This window comes from Stegodyphus dumicola, chromosome 10, assembly GCF_044657685.1.
Source record: "Stegodyphus dumicola isolate Sdum_Otavi_A_Nest chromosome 10, ASM4465768v1".
Lineage (NCBI taxonomy): Eukaryota > Metazoa > Arthropoda > Arachnida > Araneae > Eresidae > Stegodyphus > Stegodyphus dumicola.
Genome location: NC_140777.1, coordinates 111,570,398 through 111,591,354, shown reverse-complemented (window position 1 = coordinate 111,591,354; position 20,957 = coordinate 111,570,398). Strand labels below are relative to the sequence as shown.

General features: G+C 33.0%; 2 protein-coding genes across 2 annotated transcripts in view; both read left to right on the top strand.

Annotated features, from left to right (window-relative positions):
• The window catches only part of LOC118191268 (gamma-interferon-inducible lysosomal thiol reductase-like), a 50,695-nt gene extending 49,966 nt beyond the window's left edge, over positions 1 to 729 (top strand). The window contains exon 7 of the mRNA XM_035362073.2: positions 481 to 729. Within this exon, the coding sequence (XP_035217964.1) occupies positions 481 to 513 (33 nt within the window). The 3' untranslated portion in view covers positions 514 to 729. The remainder of the gene's footprint in view (positions 1 to 480) is intronic.
• Positions 730 to 4,656: 3,927 nt separating this feature from the next.
• LOC118191267 (uncharacterized) overlaps positions 4,657 to 20,957 on the top strand; it is a 31,003-nt gene continuing 14,702 nt past the window's right edge. Inside the window, exon 1 of the mRNA XM_035362072.2 lies at positions 4,657 to 4,909. Within this exon, the coding sequence (XP_035217963.1) occupies positions 4,879 to 4,909 (31 nt within the window). The 5' untranslated portion in view covers positions 4,657 to 4,878. The remainder of the gene's footprint in view (positions 4,910 to 20,957) is intronic.

Sequence of the window (20,957 nt, the reverse complement as noted above, 5' to 3'; positions counted from 1 at the left end):
AAGTCTTATGAATACAATTTCTTTAAATTCAACTATCAAATTACATTTTCGCGACTCCAAAATTTCGATTTGCGATCCCATTTGGGTGTGGTGGTGGTGTATTTAATTATGGCAAAGCACACTAGGGCTATCTGCCTAAGGGGAGGGATGCCTTCGTGGAGGACTTTCTAAGGGAAACTGGCTCGTATACACATGGGGAAAACCACGAAAACACCCATGCAGCCAGCCCGTTCGCGGGATTCGAACCTCGGACCGAACTACCAGTGTTCAGCGACTTTACCGCTCGGCCGCTGGTGGGCCGATCCCATTTGGGGTCGCGACCCCTAGTTTAAGAAACTGCGATTTAATGCAAGTTATTTTTACATAGATAATATAGTGCGTTGAAAATATAACATTTGTTACGAATTTAAAAATTTTTAATGTCCTGTTTTTTATAAATTTTATAAGGAAATACCTAAATAAGTACGATATTTTTTACAGGGAGACCATGAAAAATGCCCGAAAGGTTTTTGATATTTAATTTGATGTGTTCCAATTAAAGCATTTGACCAAGGTACAAAATCATTACATTTCTTTACCAGGATGAAGTCAAGTACATTGATGTGATTCTGTATGTTTTATTTGCGTACTTAAAACAGCTACAACTGCTGAAATTTCAACAAGTGCATTGGCATTGCTGTATTTATTTTATATATGACTTACAACGTTGAATAAAGTTTTAAAAGAATACCATATTGTCTTTTATAAATTTTCAAGACATAATTTTAATGAATGTTTTAAAATACCAATAAAATTGCTTGCTATTGTAGTCTAGAATAGTCTTTTGAGTTTTAAAAGCAGTCATAGAAAAGTTGTATTCAAAGCAACTGAAAGCAAAAATTAAAAACTGTAAGATTATTAATGGATTTTCAATAAAGAACAGTTCAAAATATCACTGAAGACTCTTATATGTGTTTCATATTTTCGCAGTTAATATTTATTGAAAAATAAATCAACACATATTCTTCTGTTGATTTAATTTTTGATGAATGGTAAAGGTAAAAATTTCTGTGCACTGAAGTTATTGCCTTTAAGTGATGAGAGTAAGTTATTTGAAAACTTTTCTTTGCAAAATTCAGTGAGAAATGATGTCTTATATTATCTAACGCAGTTACGAAGATTTATGGTAACGCAATTTGAGGTTTTATTATACACATTAAGCAATTTTATAGTAATCAACTTTTTCTTTCAAATTTATTGTAAATTTATTAAGAATACTTTATTATCACATGGTTTTACTCATGTATTTAAACAATAAAGATGGTAATATTTAGTTTTTGAGCAAAGGCGCAGTTTCAAAAATAAGCTAATAATTTTATATCATGAGATAAATACGTATAGAGGACAAATTACCGTTCATCTTGCGTGCATAAAAGTTAAAATATGCATGCATGTGTAGATGGACGTAAGCTGAGTAAAGGATTCTGTATCGGCATTATTATCAGCACCAAATTTGACATTAATGTTCTTCGATATCTTAGAAAAAATACCGTGGGCTTACCACCATACGGAAGCATTTAAAAATATATGCGCGAGGAGTTCCGCAAGATTTGTCCATGAAATTACTTTTCAATTCAGTACACGAATATTTTCTGTATACGTGCTTCCTATTTGACCAACTGAAACTCATTTTGAAGCGTTCTAATACCTTCTTCTTACGATTTATAAAATATTAGACTATTATATTTTCTCAATGTATCATAGTACGACAATATAAGATCTATGTTTTCTCGATGGAATAAGTGTGCCTACAATAAAGATATCTTTTAATTACATGTACATTCTTCACTACGATTTGCTTTTGAATAGAAATTACACTTGTGGGATGAAAAATGTTGATGTTTTTGAAATACAATAACAGACATGATAAAATTATAGCTTACCAGTCCTTGATAGTAAAATCATCAATATTGTAAAAATAATTTCTTTTCAAGTATAGGTTACACTGTTCAATATTACAGAGGCTTACGATCGAGAATTTATTGATTTTAAACCTATTCAAATATCACTACAAAATTCTGCAACAAATTCATTACGTTCAACATTATATTTCTTCTGTGTTTGGTTAATAAAAAAGTATCAAACCCATCTTGGGTAACATATGGTAATGAAAGATGACTACTTGTTTTCATAAGCAAAGAATTTGCAGGATACTAACAAAGAATTTCGAGAACTGCAATGAGAACAAAAATTTGCAATATTTCTGAACTTAGCATATACACTTCTAGCCAACGTAAATGCAACACCCTTAAGGAAGCATGCAAGTAACATGAAATTTACAACATGCATTAGCGGAGGTGAGATATGCAAATGATTAGAATTTCAGCGCAGACGCACATCACCAGCGTCTGTGGTGCCACTTCAAAGCGCTATTTAAGGCTTGGAGTTTTTGACGATTTCAAGTTCTGCAATTGTGTTTTTCTTGTGGGTTTTCTTCAAAAAAATTATCAATTATGTCTCTTAGTAAACAGCGATCAACGTTTGATCAAGTATCCGAGTTCGACAGAGGAAGGATAATGGCCTACCGAGAGTGTGGATAATCTTTCAGGGAAATCGATAGTCGTGTTAGACGAAACAAAACAACTGTAATGCGAATATGTGACCGATGGATGCAGGAGGGTACGACGGACCGACGTCTTCGATCGCATCCACCTCAGTGTACCACTTCACGTGATAACAGGAACATTGTGCGCATGGCAGTGATGGATCGCTCAGTCACATCACGAACCATAGGACAGCACATTCAGTCTGTAACGCATCATCCAGTGTCTGCGCGTACTATTCGACGCCGTTTACAGCAGACGTCCATTGCTTCATCTACCCTTGACGCAGAACCACAGACATCTCCGCCGCAAATAATGCGATGAAAGAAGGACGGTAGAATGGAATGAAATTCTCTTTACTGACGAGTCACGCTTCTGTCTTCAACACCACGATTGTCGGATTCGAGTCTGGAGACACCGTGGAGAGAGGATGCTGAACAGCTGCGTTATGCACCGCCACACTGGTCCTGCAGCGGGTATTATGGTATGGAGCGGTATTGAATATCACTCTCGCACTCCTCTAATACTCATTGCCGGTACTTTAAACAGCCAGCGCTACATCTCCGAGGTGTTGGAGCCAGTTGTCCTTCCTTACCTTCAGGGCTTGCCCACAGCCATATTTCAACAGGATAATGCGCGACCACACGTGGCACGCATTGTCCAAGGGTTCTTCGTCAATCGCAGATTGAATTGCTTCCCTGGCCGGCTCGCTCTCCGGATCTTTCGCCAATAGAAAACATGTGGTCCATGGTTGCTGAATGATTGACCCATATTACATCTCAAGCTGCCACACCAGATCAATTTTGGCAACGTGTTGTGATATCTCTTGTCTTTCTTAGTGTTGCAATTTGGGTATCCAGCAGTGTAATTAGTTTGTTAGCTTTTGTTACAATTCATTGTTGTAAAATTTTTAATACTTTGCTGTTTTCTGAACATTTAAAAGATTAATTTAAATGACTGATTCAAACAAATAGTACTTTAAGTTCAGAGGAAAATCTGTAGATTACATGATTTTTTAAAGTGATAACTCGCCCGATTCTCATAATGTCAACTATACATCCTGCACTAACCTATTGAACTGTGCCGTTGGTATTCCTTAATGTACATAATCACAATTTATTCTTCTAAATGTATAGTATATTATAATATTTACTAAAATATTTACATTCCATATGTGTAAGCCTTCTGTCACCTAGAAGATACACGTTACAGCTTACTGGTATTCTGCCACTTATATCAATAGCGGTAATATGCCCGAGATCTTGGCTGTCAGCTCCTTTTGCGTTCTATAAAGCAACTAACCTTTTTGTGGTGCGCACTCTGGTAAAAATCACTGCAATCAGAGGAGACCAAACATATCTCTTTGCTTAATAGCTGGTAAGATTTTAGAAATCCGTTTCTTCTCAGAATATATGGGTAAAAAATAACATTACACAATATCCTTTTTTTCATCTCTTTAAAAGTACAGATTTTCATTCTTGTAGCACGTAGTTTCTCTGGGTTTTTCAATGAGAAACTGCCGCAATCTGAAGCACAGGATGATGTGATCGCGGTTAATGTAATCTTTCGGATATTGTTACCGAAATGTAGATTTTCCGCCCATTTGTATACGAAAGTTACATTGGAAGTTACATTTTTTAATTTTACCTTATTATCAGAGAATGATGTTTTTAAATTGAAGTGAAATCGGCAACTGAAGGAGAAAATTGCCAAAAATTCTTAAATATAGAAATTGTGAAATGTCGCGACATAAAGGATTCAGTCGTCAAGCAGCTTGAATTAGATTTCTCGCAATCATGTACTGAAGAACCCGTTAAAACATGAAAGAGTCATTAACAGAATCCATTTTCCGAATTTTAGGAAGATCGACTGAAATCATCAGAATGAGCGAATGACAAGGCTGTTTTCTAGATGATTTTGCTTTTTTTTTGCGCCAAAATACCTCTTCGCTTGATTTAAGCTTGATAATCTTTATAAATATTCTATGCTCGGAAACGCTTATTTTTTTCTCTGCTCAGACATTTTTATCACGGATTCTAGCAAAAGGGGCAACAATCTAAGGAATAAAGTCCACTTGTAGGAATAAAAATTCTCCATGCTTCCTAGAGCTCAGTCAGCGGATTGCTGATCGTAAATAAAATATTTCTCAATTTCCCCCACGAAAATGTTAGTATCTTCTACGAGAATAAAGATTTAGGGTATAGCGTTGGTCAAAAGGAAGAAATTTATGATTTTTCAAGAAGCTTTATGAATATAAACAGTTTTCTATTTCCTGAAACATGAAGACTTTCAGAATATGAACATAAACGTTTTCGCAACAATTACAGGTATTTTACTTTTGATTATTTTTCTTCCTACTTAAAATGCTCTGAAAGTATGTATTTGTATATTTCTATTCATATTTATATTAATTTCGTTAAATTGCACTGGTATTTTGAAGGCTACTATTTTTTATTGCGAAGGCTACTTTTTTATTGCTTAATGTTAACCTTCGGTTAGTGCTATCACAAGAGTCTTGGACAAACGTGATCACATTTTAGCTTTGCGTATTGCATTTCTGCTGTGTTGCTGATAGTCTAAATCAAATGTACATCGTTTTCTTACTTTAGAAATAGAACAGGATGATGACGTGCCAATATAATAGGGGAACCGGAAAGTAATGTCACTTTCTTACATTAAATTCAAACGAATACATTTTTAACAAGTTTTTATTTTTAATCAATAATATAATCACCCTCGTTATCAACAACCTTTTGCCATCTAATGTGCAGATTTTCAATCCAAGACCGATAAAAATAAATTGGTTTTTGAGTAAAATATCTCGAGAGGACATTTTGGACATCATCCAAATTTTCAAATTTTTTGCCAACTAAGAAAATGTTGTAGGGATCCGAATAAATGGAATTCCAATGCTGCGAGATCGGCCGAGTATGGTGAGTGAATATGGCAGTACCTCCCATCCTAATTCATTAATTTTTTCCAGTGTTCGTCTTGCACAGTGCGGTCTTGCATTGTCGTGTTGCAGAATGACGCCTTTTCTGTTGACAATTGATATTTTTCGATTGGTTCACTCCATCCAATTGTTCACAATAAAAGCCTGCATTAACAGTTTGTCCAGGTTTCAGCAATTCAAGATGAACAATTCCGCGAATACTCCATCAAACGCCCAGAAGTGCCTTTTCGGGATGTAAACCCTTTGTAACCCCTATTAAAAACTGCCTTTTGAGTTTTGGATTATTATATAGGACTTATTGTTTTGTCTCCACTAATCAAACTATCAAGAAACGGTTCTGTATGGTGCCGTTGAAGCAATACGTTGCATGTGATGGATAGGTTGGCTTTGTTCTTTTCGGACAGATTATGAGGGACTCAAACACCTGCTGTGCTTATTTTTCCATTCTGCTTTAAACGTTCTTGGATGGTCGACTAAGGTTGGTTAAGAATGTTTGACATGAATTTGCTTTTTCTTCTGCCCTTAGCATGTTGTTGTCGACATGCGCAGAAACGACATTACTTTCCGGTCCCCCTATTTAAAGGAAAACAGCATCTTATATAAATATATCAATTAGTTTATTAATGCACTAAAAACATGTAATTTAAGTCTGCTTTATTTGATATAAGGCATGCAGTGTAGTTTTACATATAAAACATTGTTAAGTTTATCAAAATTTATCATTACTTGTATTCTACTTAGTTTTCAATAAACCAGTTATCGATAAACCATATGTTGATAGCGTTCCAAACGAAGCTAAAAGAAAATTTGAGCTTTGAATCACTAACAATGAAAGTAAAGTTACCATTTCAGAAGGGGAATGGCTAATCATTTTTTTTCTCATACAGTAATTTCAAAATATTTTTGACTTGTTCACCTTTTCATATGCTAAATAAGCATGCAAAAATCTTTTCCGTTTTTTTAATTTCTTTCTTTCTTTCTTTTTTTTTTTTTTTAAATCGAAAGGCGGACACTTGCCTTTTTTAAGCATTGGCCACTATTAAGGCCAAACGTGGTGACCATTTTATTATGGAGGCATTTATAGGCGACCACCGTTACCTCTTATGAGGGAACAGGCAATTTACATCATGCCTTCTCCGGGATTTGAACCTGGGCCTTTCGGTATTGAAGTCGGCTTCCCTAACTACTATGCAGTCTGGGCGGCTAATGAAACTGTAAACTAAGTTATAAAGAAAACATTACTCAAATAAGTGAAGTATAAGATAACAATCTGATTGTGATCTACAGTAAAGATTGTGAACAACCCTGTACCACAGTGAAGTATAGGATAACAATCTGATTGTTCCATTCATCTTCTAAGCTTGGAAAAAACTAAGGTGCTGAACAAGTTTGTAAAATATCTTAGTACTGAAAGGAACAAAGCAGGGGAAAAGCAATGGATTAGTTTGTCATGACATGACCAAATACTTCTGTACAATACCCAATTCAAACGCAGATTATATGAACAGGGTTGTTTCCGCGTTAGTTGATAAAATAATGTCAGTACATAGCCAACAACACAGGCAAAATATGAATGTTTGTTTCATTAAAGAAAGAACTTAAAAGTAAAAATAAGCAAACCTTAAAAATTCTCCGATTAATGCATAGGCACTTTAGTTTGAAAAGCAATAAATTTTTCATCTTCAGGGTTTTGCATTTCTGATCCTGAGTTTAACCTTGATAAACTTTTCTAAGAGAGATGCTATAAATGAGAGGTTGAATAATTATGATAATATTACAATATAAATATTAAATTTAAAGCGTTCACATGGCCTATTATATTTAAATTGAAGTTTCTTGACTATAAGTTTCAGCTGTTGAATCTTATCAAGTATTTTCACCTCTCTTTTCGCATGCCTTGGGGGTATAATTGGAAGCCTACTCGGCGCGTGTTCGAGAGGTCCGGGGTTCGAGGCTCGGTGAGTTCATTGCTCATTTCTCCCGTCTGCAGCATTAAAAAAAACCTAATAAACAACCTTATACTTCATTAAATGTTAACTGATTGATGGTGATGCCATTCTTAAAAATAATGAGATGACAAAAAAATTGAGTTTGAAAAACTCAAATATGCGACGAGCCAATTATGAAAAACAAGCTATTCTTACATACAAACAAAAACAAGCTATTCTTACATATTGTAAATAACTTTTACTTTTGGGTATTATAAACATGTACTGAAGTGTTCAAATGATTAATATTAATTCAAAATTTTCTGGAGCAGGTCTTTTTATTTTCTTTTGCAGATTTAATGGTATATTTCTTTATATATATCTGTTTAAAATAGCGGAAAATCCTTTATGAAGAAACATTATTAATATGTTTAATTGCTTATTAATGCATATAAAATTTTTCTCCTTTACTTAGTATATGCATTAATTTTTTAGTTTTGTGAAATTTCAGCTGTTTTACAATTCCATTAAATGCATAAATTCGACTTAGATTGATTCAAGAAAAAGATAGAACATTGTATCAAACGACTGAATCTTATATTTTAGATAATGCAAGTGCTTTATCTCATTTAATCCATATTCCTTTGAAAGTAAATCGTTGTTATCTTTTCCTGTAGAATTAAAAAATATCCTTTATTGGAAAAAAAATCACCTCACGACTTCTTTCATACTTCCGATCCAATACGACTTTTTTCATACTTCCGATCAATAATGGAATAATGTTTCATAGTAAACAGAGGCATTTCTCTTAGAAGCATGTTTGGTGAAAATTAATTCTGTTTGAATGACATTTACGCTGGTTTATATATGTTGCCTTTTTCATGAAATTTCATTATGGCTATAACAACAATCAACATCTGACATCGCTTATATTTTCTTTCACTTAATAGCATTAACTTCGATTTGAACGCAATAGATTTTGAGTTAATTTACTAAAAATTATTTTGAAAACTTAAAGGTATAGATTTTAACAACATAATATTAACAAAAGAACGTTTTACAGAAACGGGAAAATCATGCATATAAGAATATTTTACAGAATGATAGGGTAACGGTAACTTTCCCCCTTTCAAAAATAATGCATTTCGATAAGTAACTAAAAATGTTTTATAGATTTAGTTTATTTCCACGTGTTTTATTATTGATAACATTGCTATTGTAAGATTCGTAGTTAAACCACACTCCCATTTCATGCGTACGGTGAAAAGATAAAGTAAAAGAGCTGCTGATACTTTTTTAAATTGCTGATTGTTAAAATTTGTTTAATTTAATTATAAAATTCAGATTACGTTTCTTATTTTTGAAAGGAATGACTTAATGATAGATTGATAACATATTTGGAAACAAAGAACAACACTTAAGGCAGATATTACTGTATTTACTAGAATATTTTTTTCCTTTCTTATAAAAAGCAAAGAAAGTATTGTAATTGCGAAAGATTTCGGCATCGTATTTCAAAGGAAATACCCATTTTGACCGTTCTTGAATCCATTTGGAAGTTTTTTCTTGCGTTACGTCTGTACGTTAGGACAGAATAAACCACTCTTTCTCCAAAACGTACAAAATTGTAAAATGCATTAAAAGGGGATTTTTTTCCGTGATGCCTGTACGTACATGCGTACCTATGTATATATGTATGCATCTCGCAAAACTCAAAAAGAATTAGTTCCACAAAGTTTAAAATTTGTACATGTGGCTGCTATAACATCTAGTTGTGTACCTATCACTTTTATTGCAATCAGCAGTACCGAACGTACATATATATATATATATATATATATATATATATATATATATATATATATATATGTGTAATGGAAGCACAAGCACTGATGTAAGAACACTGAGATGTAGATACTTAAAACGTAGAATTCGTAAAGACTAAGAACTTGGCAGTCGAGACGGTTTTAATTCCATTTTTTATTTAAATTCACATTTTTGACCACAATTCACTTGGCACTCTACTCGTGCCTATTACAGAACATTTACAATTTTGTACTATGGCGATATAAGCGATCAGCATATAGATGATTGCAGCAAAGCGTCTGGCTAGGAGCAAAGCACAAGCAAAAGTGAAAGAGTGTCGCTATAGCAATGCAGAGGAAAAAGGGAGAGAGTCAAAAATGTTTTGGTTTACAATTATTTTGATTGATCAAGAGGTATCTGCATTAAGGGTTATGTAAGATGGCATGATTAATTTGCATGACGCAGTTTAGACTTATGGCGCTATTTTTAGATAGAGAGAGGAATTCTCTCAAATTAACTAAATATAAAAGAGGTTATAGCCAATTAAATTTTAGAAGTTTGCTTTCCTATTTTTTCTTAAATATATATATATATATATATATATGTCATAATAAGAGCAAAGGAAAAAAGACGGAACAGTGTCGATGCGTGCTTAGATCCATATTGAAGAAGAATTTTGATTGCGTAGTATGCTAGTAATGCTAACTTGGTAATATCTAAAGAACTTGGCAGTCAAGGCAGTTTTAATTCCATTTTTATTTCCAATTGATATTTGTGGCCACAATCACTTGGCACTCTAGTCGTGCCTTTCCACAGAAGATTTACATTTTTGATATTGTTGGGATAGAAAGCAAGCCAGCGAAATTACATCTTAGCACAGTAGAGAGCAAAAGCTGAAGTGCGTAGTTATGAAAGATGAAAGCACGCGAAGAGAAAAGTTTTGGTTTACAATTCGGTGATTGGTCGTCAAGAGGCATCTGGTATTAACGGTTACGTAAGATTGCATGATTAATTTGAATGACGCAATTCAGATAAGTTATTACGATTTTAGAATAGAGAGGAAGAATTAATCTTTATAGTTATATTATAATTCTGATTTATACATTTTTATCTTACATATATATATATGTTATATAACAACCTCAAATTAACTAATCATAGCTTGTCTCTACAATTGCATTTACCTCGGTATAAACGCTCTTGGTACAAAAAACTACGTCATTCTTTTCCTAGCTCCGGCCACGCATCAACGCTATGCTATTCTGCCTGCCTTTTTATTATTTTAAAATGTCGTCGTTTCTCCGTTAATCTGTGTATATAAGAAAATATTGTAAATGCTTAATGATCTAGAAATATTTCACCCACTAAGAAAATGAGTTGATATGCTTGAAAATAAAGATTGGTGATTTGTCAGAATGCAGTTTCGTCTTACCACTCAGCCAGCACGATTACGCAGTAAAAGTATCATATTTATATATATACACACAGCTCAAAAGTCTTTACCCGGCCTTTGGTTTTGCAATCGTTCGACGTATTCTTATACTCCCAATTACAGAAATGTTTTAGAGGACGAAAATATTCATGTTTTGGCAATGTGAAATTAAACGCGGTCTCCTGGTTCTATACTTATTTAGGTAAATTTTACATTCGCTATGAAAATTTAAAATTTTCAAAAGTTTAACTCCTATAAAAAATAACTGGGATATTTAAAATCTGCTATTATTTAATTCATTTTCAACTTGCGTTGAAGGATTCGGTAATTAAGTTAAAATAATGCGTGGAAATAAGTTTAAATGAGGTGCAGTAAAATGGTATAATTTAATACGCCGTGCCAGGAAGACATGTGGTGTGTTTATATGGTGTGAACACCAGATTTTTTCTTTATTAATTTATCCTCTGAAAATCGAAACGGGAACGCTATGAGAATAATTTTATTTCTGAGGAACACGTTTACATTAAGAACGTGAAAAAAGAAAAGCAGTGGAAAAAAAAAAAAAACAAAAAAAAAACACTGCACGTAATTATCACAATATTCTTCCTTTAAGAGAAACTAGTAATTTATGCTAATTAAACAGTTATTATGGTTTGAGATTTACTTTACCTTCTTCTTTCCATATCTTTATCCAGAATACAAATTAGTTGTTGCGTATTTAAGCCGGAATTTTGAAATTTTTAGAGTTCCTGGCATTTATTCTGTATTCTTAATTTTCCGGCATCGGTTCCTTTTAAAATTTATTTCGCGCTACATTAGACAACAATTTTACTTGTAATTCTACTAAAATAACCTATCTAAGTAGAAAATTCTGACAATATATTACTCCAATTTATATCAAATTACCTTAGTGTAATGTCTTATACATTTGGAAAATTATGTTACACAAATTACAACATCACCAAAACTACAATATAAAATGAATATTTTATTACATAGGAAAGACGCATTTCAGATGCATATAAGATTAGCACATTTTTTTCGAGAAATAACAAATGACACGATACATTCTTTACCTAAAAGCAGTTTTCACAATACCGCACATACGCTTGAGTAGAAAATTCAGACAGTCTTTCCTATTAGAGTCTTAAATATACAGTTGAAAGAAATGAATTCAAAAACAATGAATATCTCACAAAATCACGTAGTGGTTAATAGTTAAGGCATTAATTTAACCTCATAAAATAGTTAAGGTATTAATTCTTAACTTTCCTGAGGTTAATTCCTGAGGATTAGGAATTAATGAAATATTTTAAACACTGGAATACACTAAACCAGGCATCGGAAATCATTTTGGTTGCGTGTGACGATCAATTAAATGAGTGTATTAAGACGACGTTTCGGGTCTGTAGTATTTTCATTTTAGAACAGTCATTCTGGGTAAATAATAAGATAAATTTTGCTCAGAAAATAATGACAATACGCTTTAAACTCTAAACATAAAAATTAAAATTATAATTTGATTATTATAAAACCAGACATAACTAAATGAACTTTTTATTTCTTTCGATAATAATGGCTTTCCTGATGCTGAACTTGTGATGAGAGTTTAGTTAGGTCTGGCTTATAGTTAGCCGTCTTAAGATGGATACAAAAAACTGAATTTTCGATAGTTAAGTTTACCTATTCTTAAAATAAATTTCATATGTGCTCGCATTCGTAAGTTGAACCGAATGTGAACAAAATGACAAAGATATTGTTTTCTGGAATTACGGATTATAGATTGGCGTTACTAAACTTATCAATGTCACCCTGAAATTATGTTACAATTCCTAAATTTTAGAAATAAAAATGCATGTCAGTACTACAATTTTGTAGTCAAACAAAAGTGTTATTGTTATTATTTATTTTTGGTTTAATTTTGATGTATTTTTAAAGTCCTCATTCCATATTTATGTTTTGCAATTCACTTTTATATATTATACTTTATTTTCGAAATTCAAATGGGTCACTTGGTGAATCGCGGGTTATAAGTTGACAAGGCCTTACTAAGCCGTTTTTCCTTTAATACTCTAGATGAAATGTCTATAATAATTTTTTGTTTAATTGAAATTGCCAAGATATTTAATCAAAAGAAACTATTCCACTGCATTTATCATAATCAAAGATAAATATTAAGTATATGGAATCTGTTGCTTTTAATAATGCAGTTATTTTGATATTTATGATAATTTTTTATTTCCCTTGCTTTACTGTTTTGAGAAATTAAGTATTAGTAAACCATACGTTAGTAAAGCTCCAAACGAAGAAAGTAAGAAATTTCGTGTAAGGTAGAAGAGACCTAAACCAGAGAAGACTTGAATTTTCTCATCAATAAAAGATTTAAGAAGATTTATGACACTCGAGCAAGTTGCTTTTATCGCTTCTTCTTCATATATCGCCCTGAACGTCGCTTTCACACGAATTATATTTTCGTATACAGAAGAAGCATTCATTACTGTAACCAGTAAACCAATTAAAGAATTTATAGTTATAAAAATATAGCGCATATATACTTTTTTATTACTAAAAGCCTGAAAATTTATAAATGCAAGGACAATAAACATGTTTGCAAAGTAGAAAATGACCGAAAGAAACAAAACCGGAGAAAAATACTGGAAGATACTTTCATAGCAGTGACGAATACGTTTATACAGTAAGCATTTCTTTAGCAGATTTTCGTTAAAAAACTCTTTCTGAATCGTTTCATCAAACTGCAAGAGCACATCTTTAAGAGTTACACAGAAAAGGCAAAATATGAAAGTCTGGTAATTCATTAAAGAGAAAGCAGAAAAGTAATAATAAGTATTTATCAAAAATTCATATGCTAAAAATGCAGCGGTTGTGTTTGAAGGAAATAGAGTAGATTCAAGCAAACGTTTTCGGGTGTCTATAGAAGTTATGAAAGTAAGAAATACTCCATATATAAAAGCCTGAGTTAAAATAAGAATGCTGTAATATTTGTAAAAGCAGCAGCTCTTTGTTTTTTCGCACTTAAAATTGTTCGCAAGATTTTTAAGGTTAATAATTAAACATTTCATTTTTTTAACTTTGAACCTCATCAAATGCCAACCGATTGATGGTAATACAGTCGTTAGAGATGCTGACAATGCAATGGCAGGTTTAAATTCTTTACGATAAAGAGCGAATCGTAAAGTCAAATACAAAAGAATACAGTGATGAAGTGCTAAAAGAAGTCTTATCACCCATTTGCTACAGCAGTGGTGTTTTTTTGCTTTACGCAATATGAGCATATACTGAAGTACTTTAGTGACCAAATTTAATTTAATGTTTTGAACAGAGGACCGCATTATTTTATTTAACCTTTGCCTCTTTGCGTAACTCTTGCAGAATGAACTAGTTTAACGGTGCATGAGAGTTTTATTTGTGTAAACACAATCTGTAAGTTTTTATGTAAACATTAGCTTGCAATACACAACGTAATAAAATATAAGTAGTTAGACCAGCGTTGTTGAACTGAGCTGCTGTTTTTGAAGCACAAACACAGTTATGAAGATAATAAGGATTCAGTCATGAAGATGATGAAAAGTATTGTCTTCAACATAAAACTCTAAACTTGCTTTCGCTTTCCAAATCAGTCGAAATCTTTTGCCTCTGCAAATGCATCATACAGATGTTCTTCGGAAATGCTGTAATGCTGTCTAATACTGTAGATTTTTTTCAGTGTACTGTAAATATTGTAACACTTTCAGGATACGTTATGGGAATCTATGAATACATTCGGAACTAGAGATTTATCCAAAAGCATAGAAATATTTCTTCCGATGATTTTCTGTTCGTTTGTCTTACATCTATATGGTTCTTTTTTGTTCTATTAGGAATTTTCGTCAAGAATCTTAAATTTGAAGAAACGTTTCAACATAATATATGGGTCTTCTATGGCTTACGTCCAAGCCCAGCTGTATTTACGTAAACTGTTATGGAGAATAAATTTATTTTCAACCCTTCATTTCAATAATTTTATCGATCTAATTCTTTCACTTTTAATAGCTCTTAATTGTAGCTATGGTAACCAAAAAATAACAAATAATTCAGTTCAATGAATGATTTTGTCAGTCAGGCTTAAAAATGAATTTCTGTTATAATATTTATAAACAGTAATCTGTAATAATAGCCCCTAATATCATCTCTTATCTTTTATTGGCTTCATGGTTTGTTCTGTGTTAGATCAGACTGTTATTATTTGAACTACTGACAATGCTCGAAGTTTCATTAATTGCATTGCAAAGATTTTGGGGTTGTTTAACTAAATTTAATTTTATTTACACAGGAAAATTCACTGTGAATAAAAGTGCTTGTACAAAAGCGATGTGTAAAAGAAAAGATTATAATCTGAAAGAGTTCAGATTTTAAAGGTCGCTTAAAACAGCTTTTTAAAATTTTAATGCGATTTATCAGTTTAGATTATCAATATATATAGCCCAGATGGAGTAACGGAACATTTTACAGGATACTCGATGAATACACATTGAAAATTACATAGGAACATTTTATGTCTACTACATATATGAAAAGCAATATATATAAACGTAATTCTTTAGAAATTTTGAATGCTTTTAAGTAGATCTACCATAGTATATTTATTCAAGTACCAAAGTAAATTTATTCTCAAGTGTTGATATTATGATCTATAATACTCCTTTCAGACATATAATATTGCTGTATTAATAACTGAATGAATAAGCCATTTTAGTTTCTAAGGTTTATCCTAAGTTTTTAACAGTTATCTATAGTTTAAGCTACTTTTCAGCTTACAAATTCCCGGCCAGAGGGAGTTTTTAGAATCGTGAGCAAGGAAGAGCAGTACTTAAGTCGAAGTTCCACTGACTTCGTTAGAGAGCCAGAGATTCCGACTAGCGCACGTTCGCTTTTTGGCTACACTCTCTCTAAGCTATTACTACGCTCAGCTGTATTTCAGGCCTTTCATAGCTTCGCCATTTACTTAACATTTAAGGGCCAACTCCTGTAGAATTTTGACAGCTTCGGCTACATCCTTTTAGTTAAGCATTAGTTAAGTTTGATTTTCTTAGTACTCTTGAGTTCAAGCCCAAATGGAGGCTTTTCTGTACTTCCTGAGAAAGTGCCATCTGTTAACCTTTATTTTGAGCAATAAAGGGTAATTAAACTTCTTTACTTTTCTATTTCCTGAGCTACAGCGCTTATTCGCCTACGAGTTTTCAAGATTACACACGCATAGCTGTAAATTCTAGGTTGGAACTCATTAAGTTTAAGAATAGTAAAATTTGTACCAACAACTCTAAAACAAATTCAAAGTTCAGACCTTTTACAAAAGAATATATATGGTTAACATTGTACATATACTTTTCAAGATATTATTCCGATTAATTTTAAATCTCAAATATTTACATGACGACCATATCATGAACAAAGTGAGATTAAAATAAATTATCAGTAAAAGATGCAAATGATTAACAAGTAAGGTGCTGCTGAAAGGCCTAAGTTTGGTCAACGTAAATTGGTCTAGACTGTTTCTTTCGCCCTATCCTTTAAGGAACCTTACTGACTCAAGAATTTCTTGATTTTTCTTTGCGTTCTTTTTAAAAATAGAGTTTCAATTTATAAACTTTCAAACTGTGGTAAAAGTCGCGACATAATATATTTTCAGAATTTGTGCGGTAAACTGAATATACAGGTATTTTATACGTGATGTAAGTTTGATTTCTAATAAAATAAATATATTTTCAAACATTTCGAAGTCAGCTAAGATTAAAAATATTTCTTCGCGCTGCTGTTTATTAAATTCTGCAATCCAGATCACCATCTAAATATTTTCTTAAATATAATTCACAAAAATGAAAAATATAAAATATAGAAAAAAAATAACACTGAATAACGCAAAGTAACAGTACTAAAGTACCATATTTCTTCGCGTATTCCCAATTTTTACTAATTTTACCGTCCGAAAATCGAGAGAGTGAAATTTAATTTAATTTTCGAAGGATGAGTTTACAATAAGGACATGAAAAGTAGTAATGGATACACTGGAGTACTGTTTCCTTAAAAGAAACCTTCATTCCAAAAAGAATACAAAGAACATTACAATATCTAAAAAGATACCGTGATATCGTTATTTCTACTTCCATGTAACTTGAAACTCGTCCGTTCTTCTTGTTCCCTGTGCCGCTTCTTAAATCATCCATAAATAATTAAAGAACGTGAATTATGGCGCTAACTGTGCAGCACAATAGACTGTATGTCAGTCCGCGTTTGCTTCGCTGTAATTGGTCTGCTCTTGTATTAGGCTGGTATGAAGTTCAACATTTGGAAGGGAATTTTGCGTGATCTTCAGATATTTTGCGAGGGTTTGCCTTTGTTAGTAAGACTAAAAGAGTCACTATAAGGACGAATGTATTTTAAAATTTAGGGAATCTTGTTTTCTGAATGCATTAAGAAAGGGAAAATTATGCAAATATGTTTTAAATTTTTCGAACATGCCGCAACGTTAGGAGGGAAAATGCGGGAGAAAATATGATGTGTGTGTGTATATATATATATGTATGTGATGATTTTTTCGGATAGGCACAGGAATTACGAAGCTTGGCATCAGAGTCCGGGTTGTATTTGGCTGAACGGAATACAGCAGAATGATGACACAGAAGGATTTTACTTTTAATTGCACATCTTTTTTCAATTCAAATGGCAGATCATTTTTCTTTTAGTTGAAATTCTCCAAATTACATATCAAATAGTGTTTTAAAATTAAATAAGATGAAATCTAGGCTTTTGATGTCATAACTATTCTAGCAAAAGGAAGAAGGATGAACAGAGCAGCGCAGAGTTTGGTAGTAGCGATAGTAGGAAGCAGTCTGACTAAAAAATGACGCCTATCCAGTATTTATACTAGCGGTTACATAATATGCCAGAATGTTCTCGAAAGTACCGGTGTAGGGGGAAGATCTTGAAATTGCGAAAAGTTAATTAGAGGTTGCCTGTGCGCGTAGAGCAAAGCCATCGTATTTTTTATATTTTACATATATATATTGTTTAGGCCACATTTTCAAAACTAGACGGCAACCGCTGGCAGATGCAAATTAACTCGCTCGAGAGATATTGCGAGAGTAGAAAAAGATTGTCTATCCTATTGCCTTGGTGATCTTCTTTTAGTTTTCCCTGTTCTTTCATTATTCAATAAATATATTTTCATGAATACAGTCGGCTTGAAAATTTACTTTATTACGCACGCTCTGCATCATTTATTGGTCCGTCGAAGCTGCAGAATCTATGCATTATTTTATGTGGTGTTATTTAACAAAATTCACTTAATTCCGTTTCACTGGATTAAATTACACTGCGACTCTTTCAATGCATGGAGATTTCATGCTTTACTGTGATTCCTTTCAACTTGTGATGAGCCCATTTTCTATTGTAATTCTTTCAAATTATGGTGAGTTAATAATATCTTTAATGCAATTTGTGCATTTAATTGGTTTATAGCTCATAATTCATTTAATAAAATTTCGTGCATTTAATTGGCTTTATAGGCACTGTTTGAAACGTATGATGAAATGTTAGCTAATTTAGATACAGCAATTTCAAAATGTAAGGAAAGTAAAAAAAATTCTGCAGTAGCAAAACAAACAGTGCTGAAGAAAGCATCTGATACCACTGAAATTATACTTCCTGTTTTCTTCTTACATACATTTTCTGGCGCTATTGATAAATGGTTAACATTTTCCGATTTGCTTCACGCAGCTTTAGGAAAAAATGAAATATTACCCGAGGCTGAGAAGTTACAGTATTTAAAAGGGGTTTAAAAAAAGAAGTTCAGAAGATAGTATAGTTGCCTTCTATTACTGATAGTTATTTGAAAATTGCTTGGGATCTCCTTGCAGAGAGAAATTTTCAAAAACTTGAGATACTGTCTTCGTTGATAAAAATATTCTTAAATTTGCCCTCTATAACTTGTGAATCTCATGCTCAGATTCTGAAACTAGTTGATTCAAGTAAAAAATATTTGAGATTAAAGAGTCCTTGTATGTGAAAATTGAAAACGCAGCAGATATTCTCATGTTTATTTTTTTCCAATGGCAGATTGTGAACAATTACAAACGCAACCCAGCCCATTAATCTATACAAGGCCGGATGTGGTGGTCTCTTTATTATGGGAGCACCTAATAGATGGGCCACCATCTCCTTTCCTATGGAGGGACGGACAGTTACAACCATGCCTTCTCCGGGATTCGAACCCAGGCCCTTCGGCGTCGCAGTCAGCTTCTCTGACCACTATACCGACTGAGCGGCTTCTCATGTTTATTGTGAAGTTTAAATTAGATTCAGTTATGGTTGGTGGGCGTCGTTTTATCATTTTACAAATGATAAAATTCCTTCCCTGAGTGAACTATTGCAGTTTCTTTTAAAACATGCTAAGAGTGTTAATTACTAACAATCCAGATCCAAAAAAGATTTTTTCTAAGCGGGTTACTCTAGTCGCTTCCGGTTTTCAATCACAGAGTGTTTACTGCTCAAGCTGTCTGTCCAAAAAAGACTTAGTTTTGTAAAATTGAAAAATATTTGCTTCAATTGTTTAGCATAATTTCACCTTAAATCAACCTGCAGGAGTTCTTATAGATGTCTCAAACGTACGAAAGCCCATCACACGTTATTGCATTTTGACGACATCACTGAAGGTAGCATTGATCCTCCAGCAAGGAAAACAATTAATCCAAACGGTCTTTATGTGGACGCTAAAGTATTTGCACATTTCAATTTTAAAACTACTACTAGTGACCTTAATGCAATGTATGGAATTATTTCAAATTCCATTACTTCTTGTTACTTAGATTTGGGCTTTCAGGTACTACTATGCACGGCTCTAGTGAAGTAAAGGGTTCCGCTGGTAGAATTTATACGTGCCTTTTTGGATCCAGGCAGCCTGAGTTCTTTAATAACAAGCGATTGACTAGAAAGATTGAGTTTGTCAAAAAAGAAAACAAATGTGATAATTTCATGTTTGGGTGCGTCAAACACTCTTATGAATGGTGTTTCTCAAATTAGATTTACTCATTTTTCGTCAAATCCTTTCTTTGGAAAGTCTGTCTACGTTGTCAAGAAAATAGTTTAATGAAGAAAATACTCAAGTTCAATGAAGAAAACTATCAAGAAAATAGTGTTTTCGGTCCCTTGGGTTTCATATCTCCTTGTTGATGTTTATGAAAACCTTTCAGGAACTGTGGAAAAACAACTTAACATGGGATCAGTCCATCTCAGAAGACATAACAACGAGATTCGCAGATCCTTTCGCAGAGAATTTCCTCTAATCCAATAACTAAAAATACGTAGATGTTTATTGAAAACACAAAGTGTTGATCTAGAAATTCATGCAGTGATGCTTCTGAAAAGCCTTATTTCAGCGTGATGTATGTAAGATATATTTCAGAAAATTCAGATACACACGTTTCTTTACTTACCTCTAAAACAAAGGTTTCACTTCTGAAAACCCATTTTCTGCCAAGTCTAGAATTATGTTAGGCTTTATTGCTAGCAAATGTGTTGCATGTAGTCTTAACAGACATTCCTTTACCAGTTAAACGCATCATAGCTAGGATAGATTACACGATAGCGCTAGAGTCGCTGAACCTTATCGCTGGCAGTCATTTGTCGCAAATCGAGTGTCCAAGATTCAGACGATAATTCCTCCAGCGAAATGGTGTCGTGTTTCAGGAATCGATAACCCAGCTGACCTAGGTACGAGAGGTATCTTATCTTCTCAACTAACAAGTTGTAAAAAGTGATTCAAAGGCCCTGACTGGTTACGCAAACCTATAGATGAAATCGAGAAACTTCCATTTGAGACACTGTCTTTTCACGAAATTGCCTTGAAGGAAGAAACGAATGTTTTAATGTTAGTGTTTTAGGAGTTCCAGAACTTGCTGTTATTTTAAAATATTCTTTGTGGTCCAAATTACTTCAAGTCTTGGCCTACTGTCTAAGATTTGTGAATAACTTCTCATCCAGAGAAGAAATTGTTAGATTTTTCTAATTACAGAAGACCTCGAGAAAGCAAAAATCAAAGTTCTAAAGGTGATTCGACGTTCTGAATTCCAGGAAGAAATTTCATATTTACTTAGATATTAAAATATGTAGTAAGATCCTCTGCTTATACCCATTTCTAGACAAAGAAGGTGTTTTGCGTGTCGGTGGTCGTTTAAGAAATGCTAATATTCCGGAAGATGAAA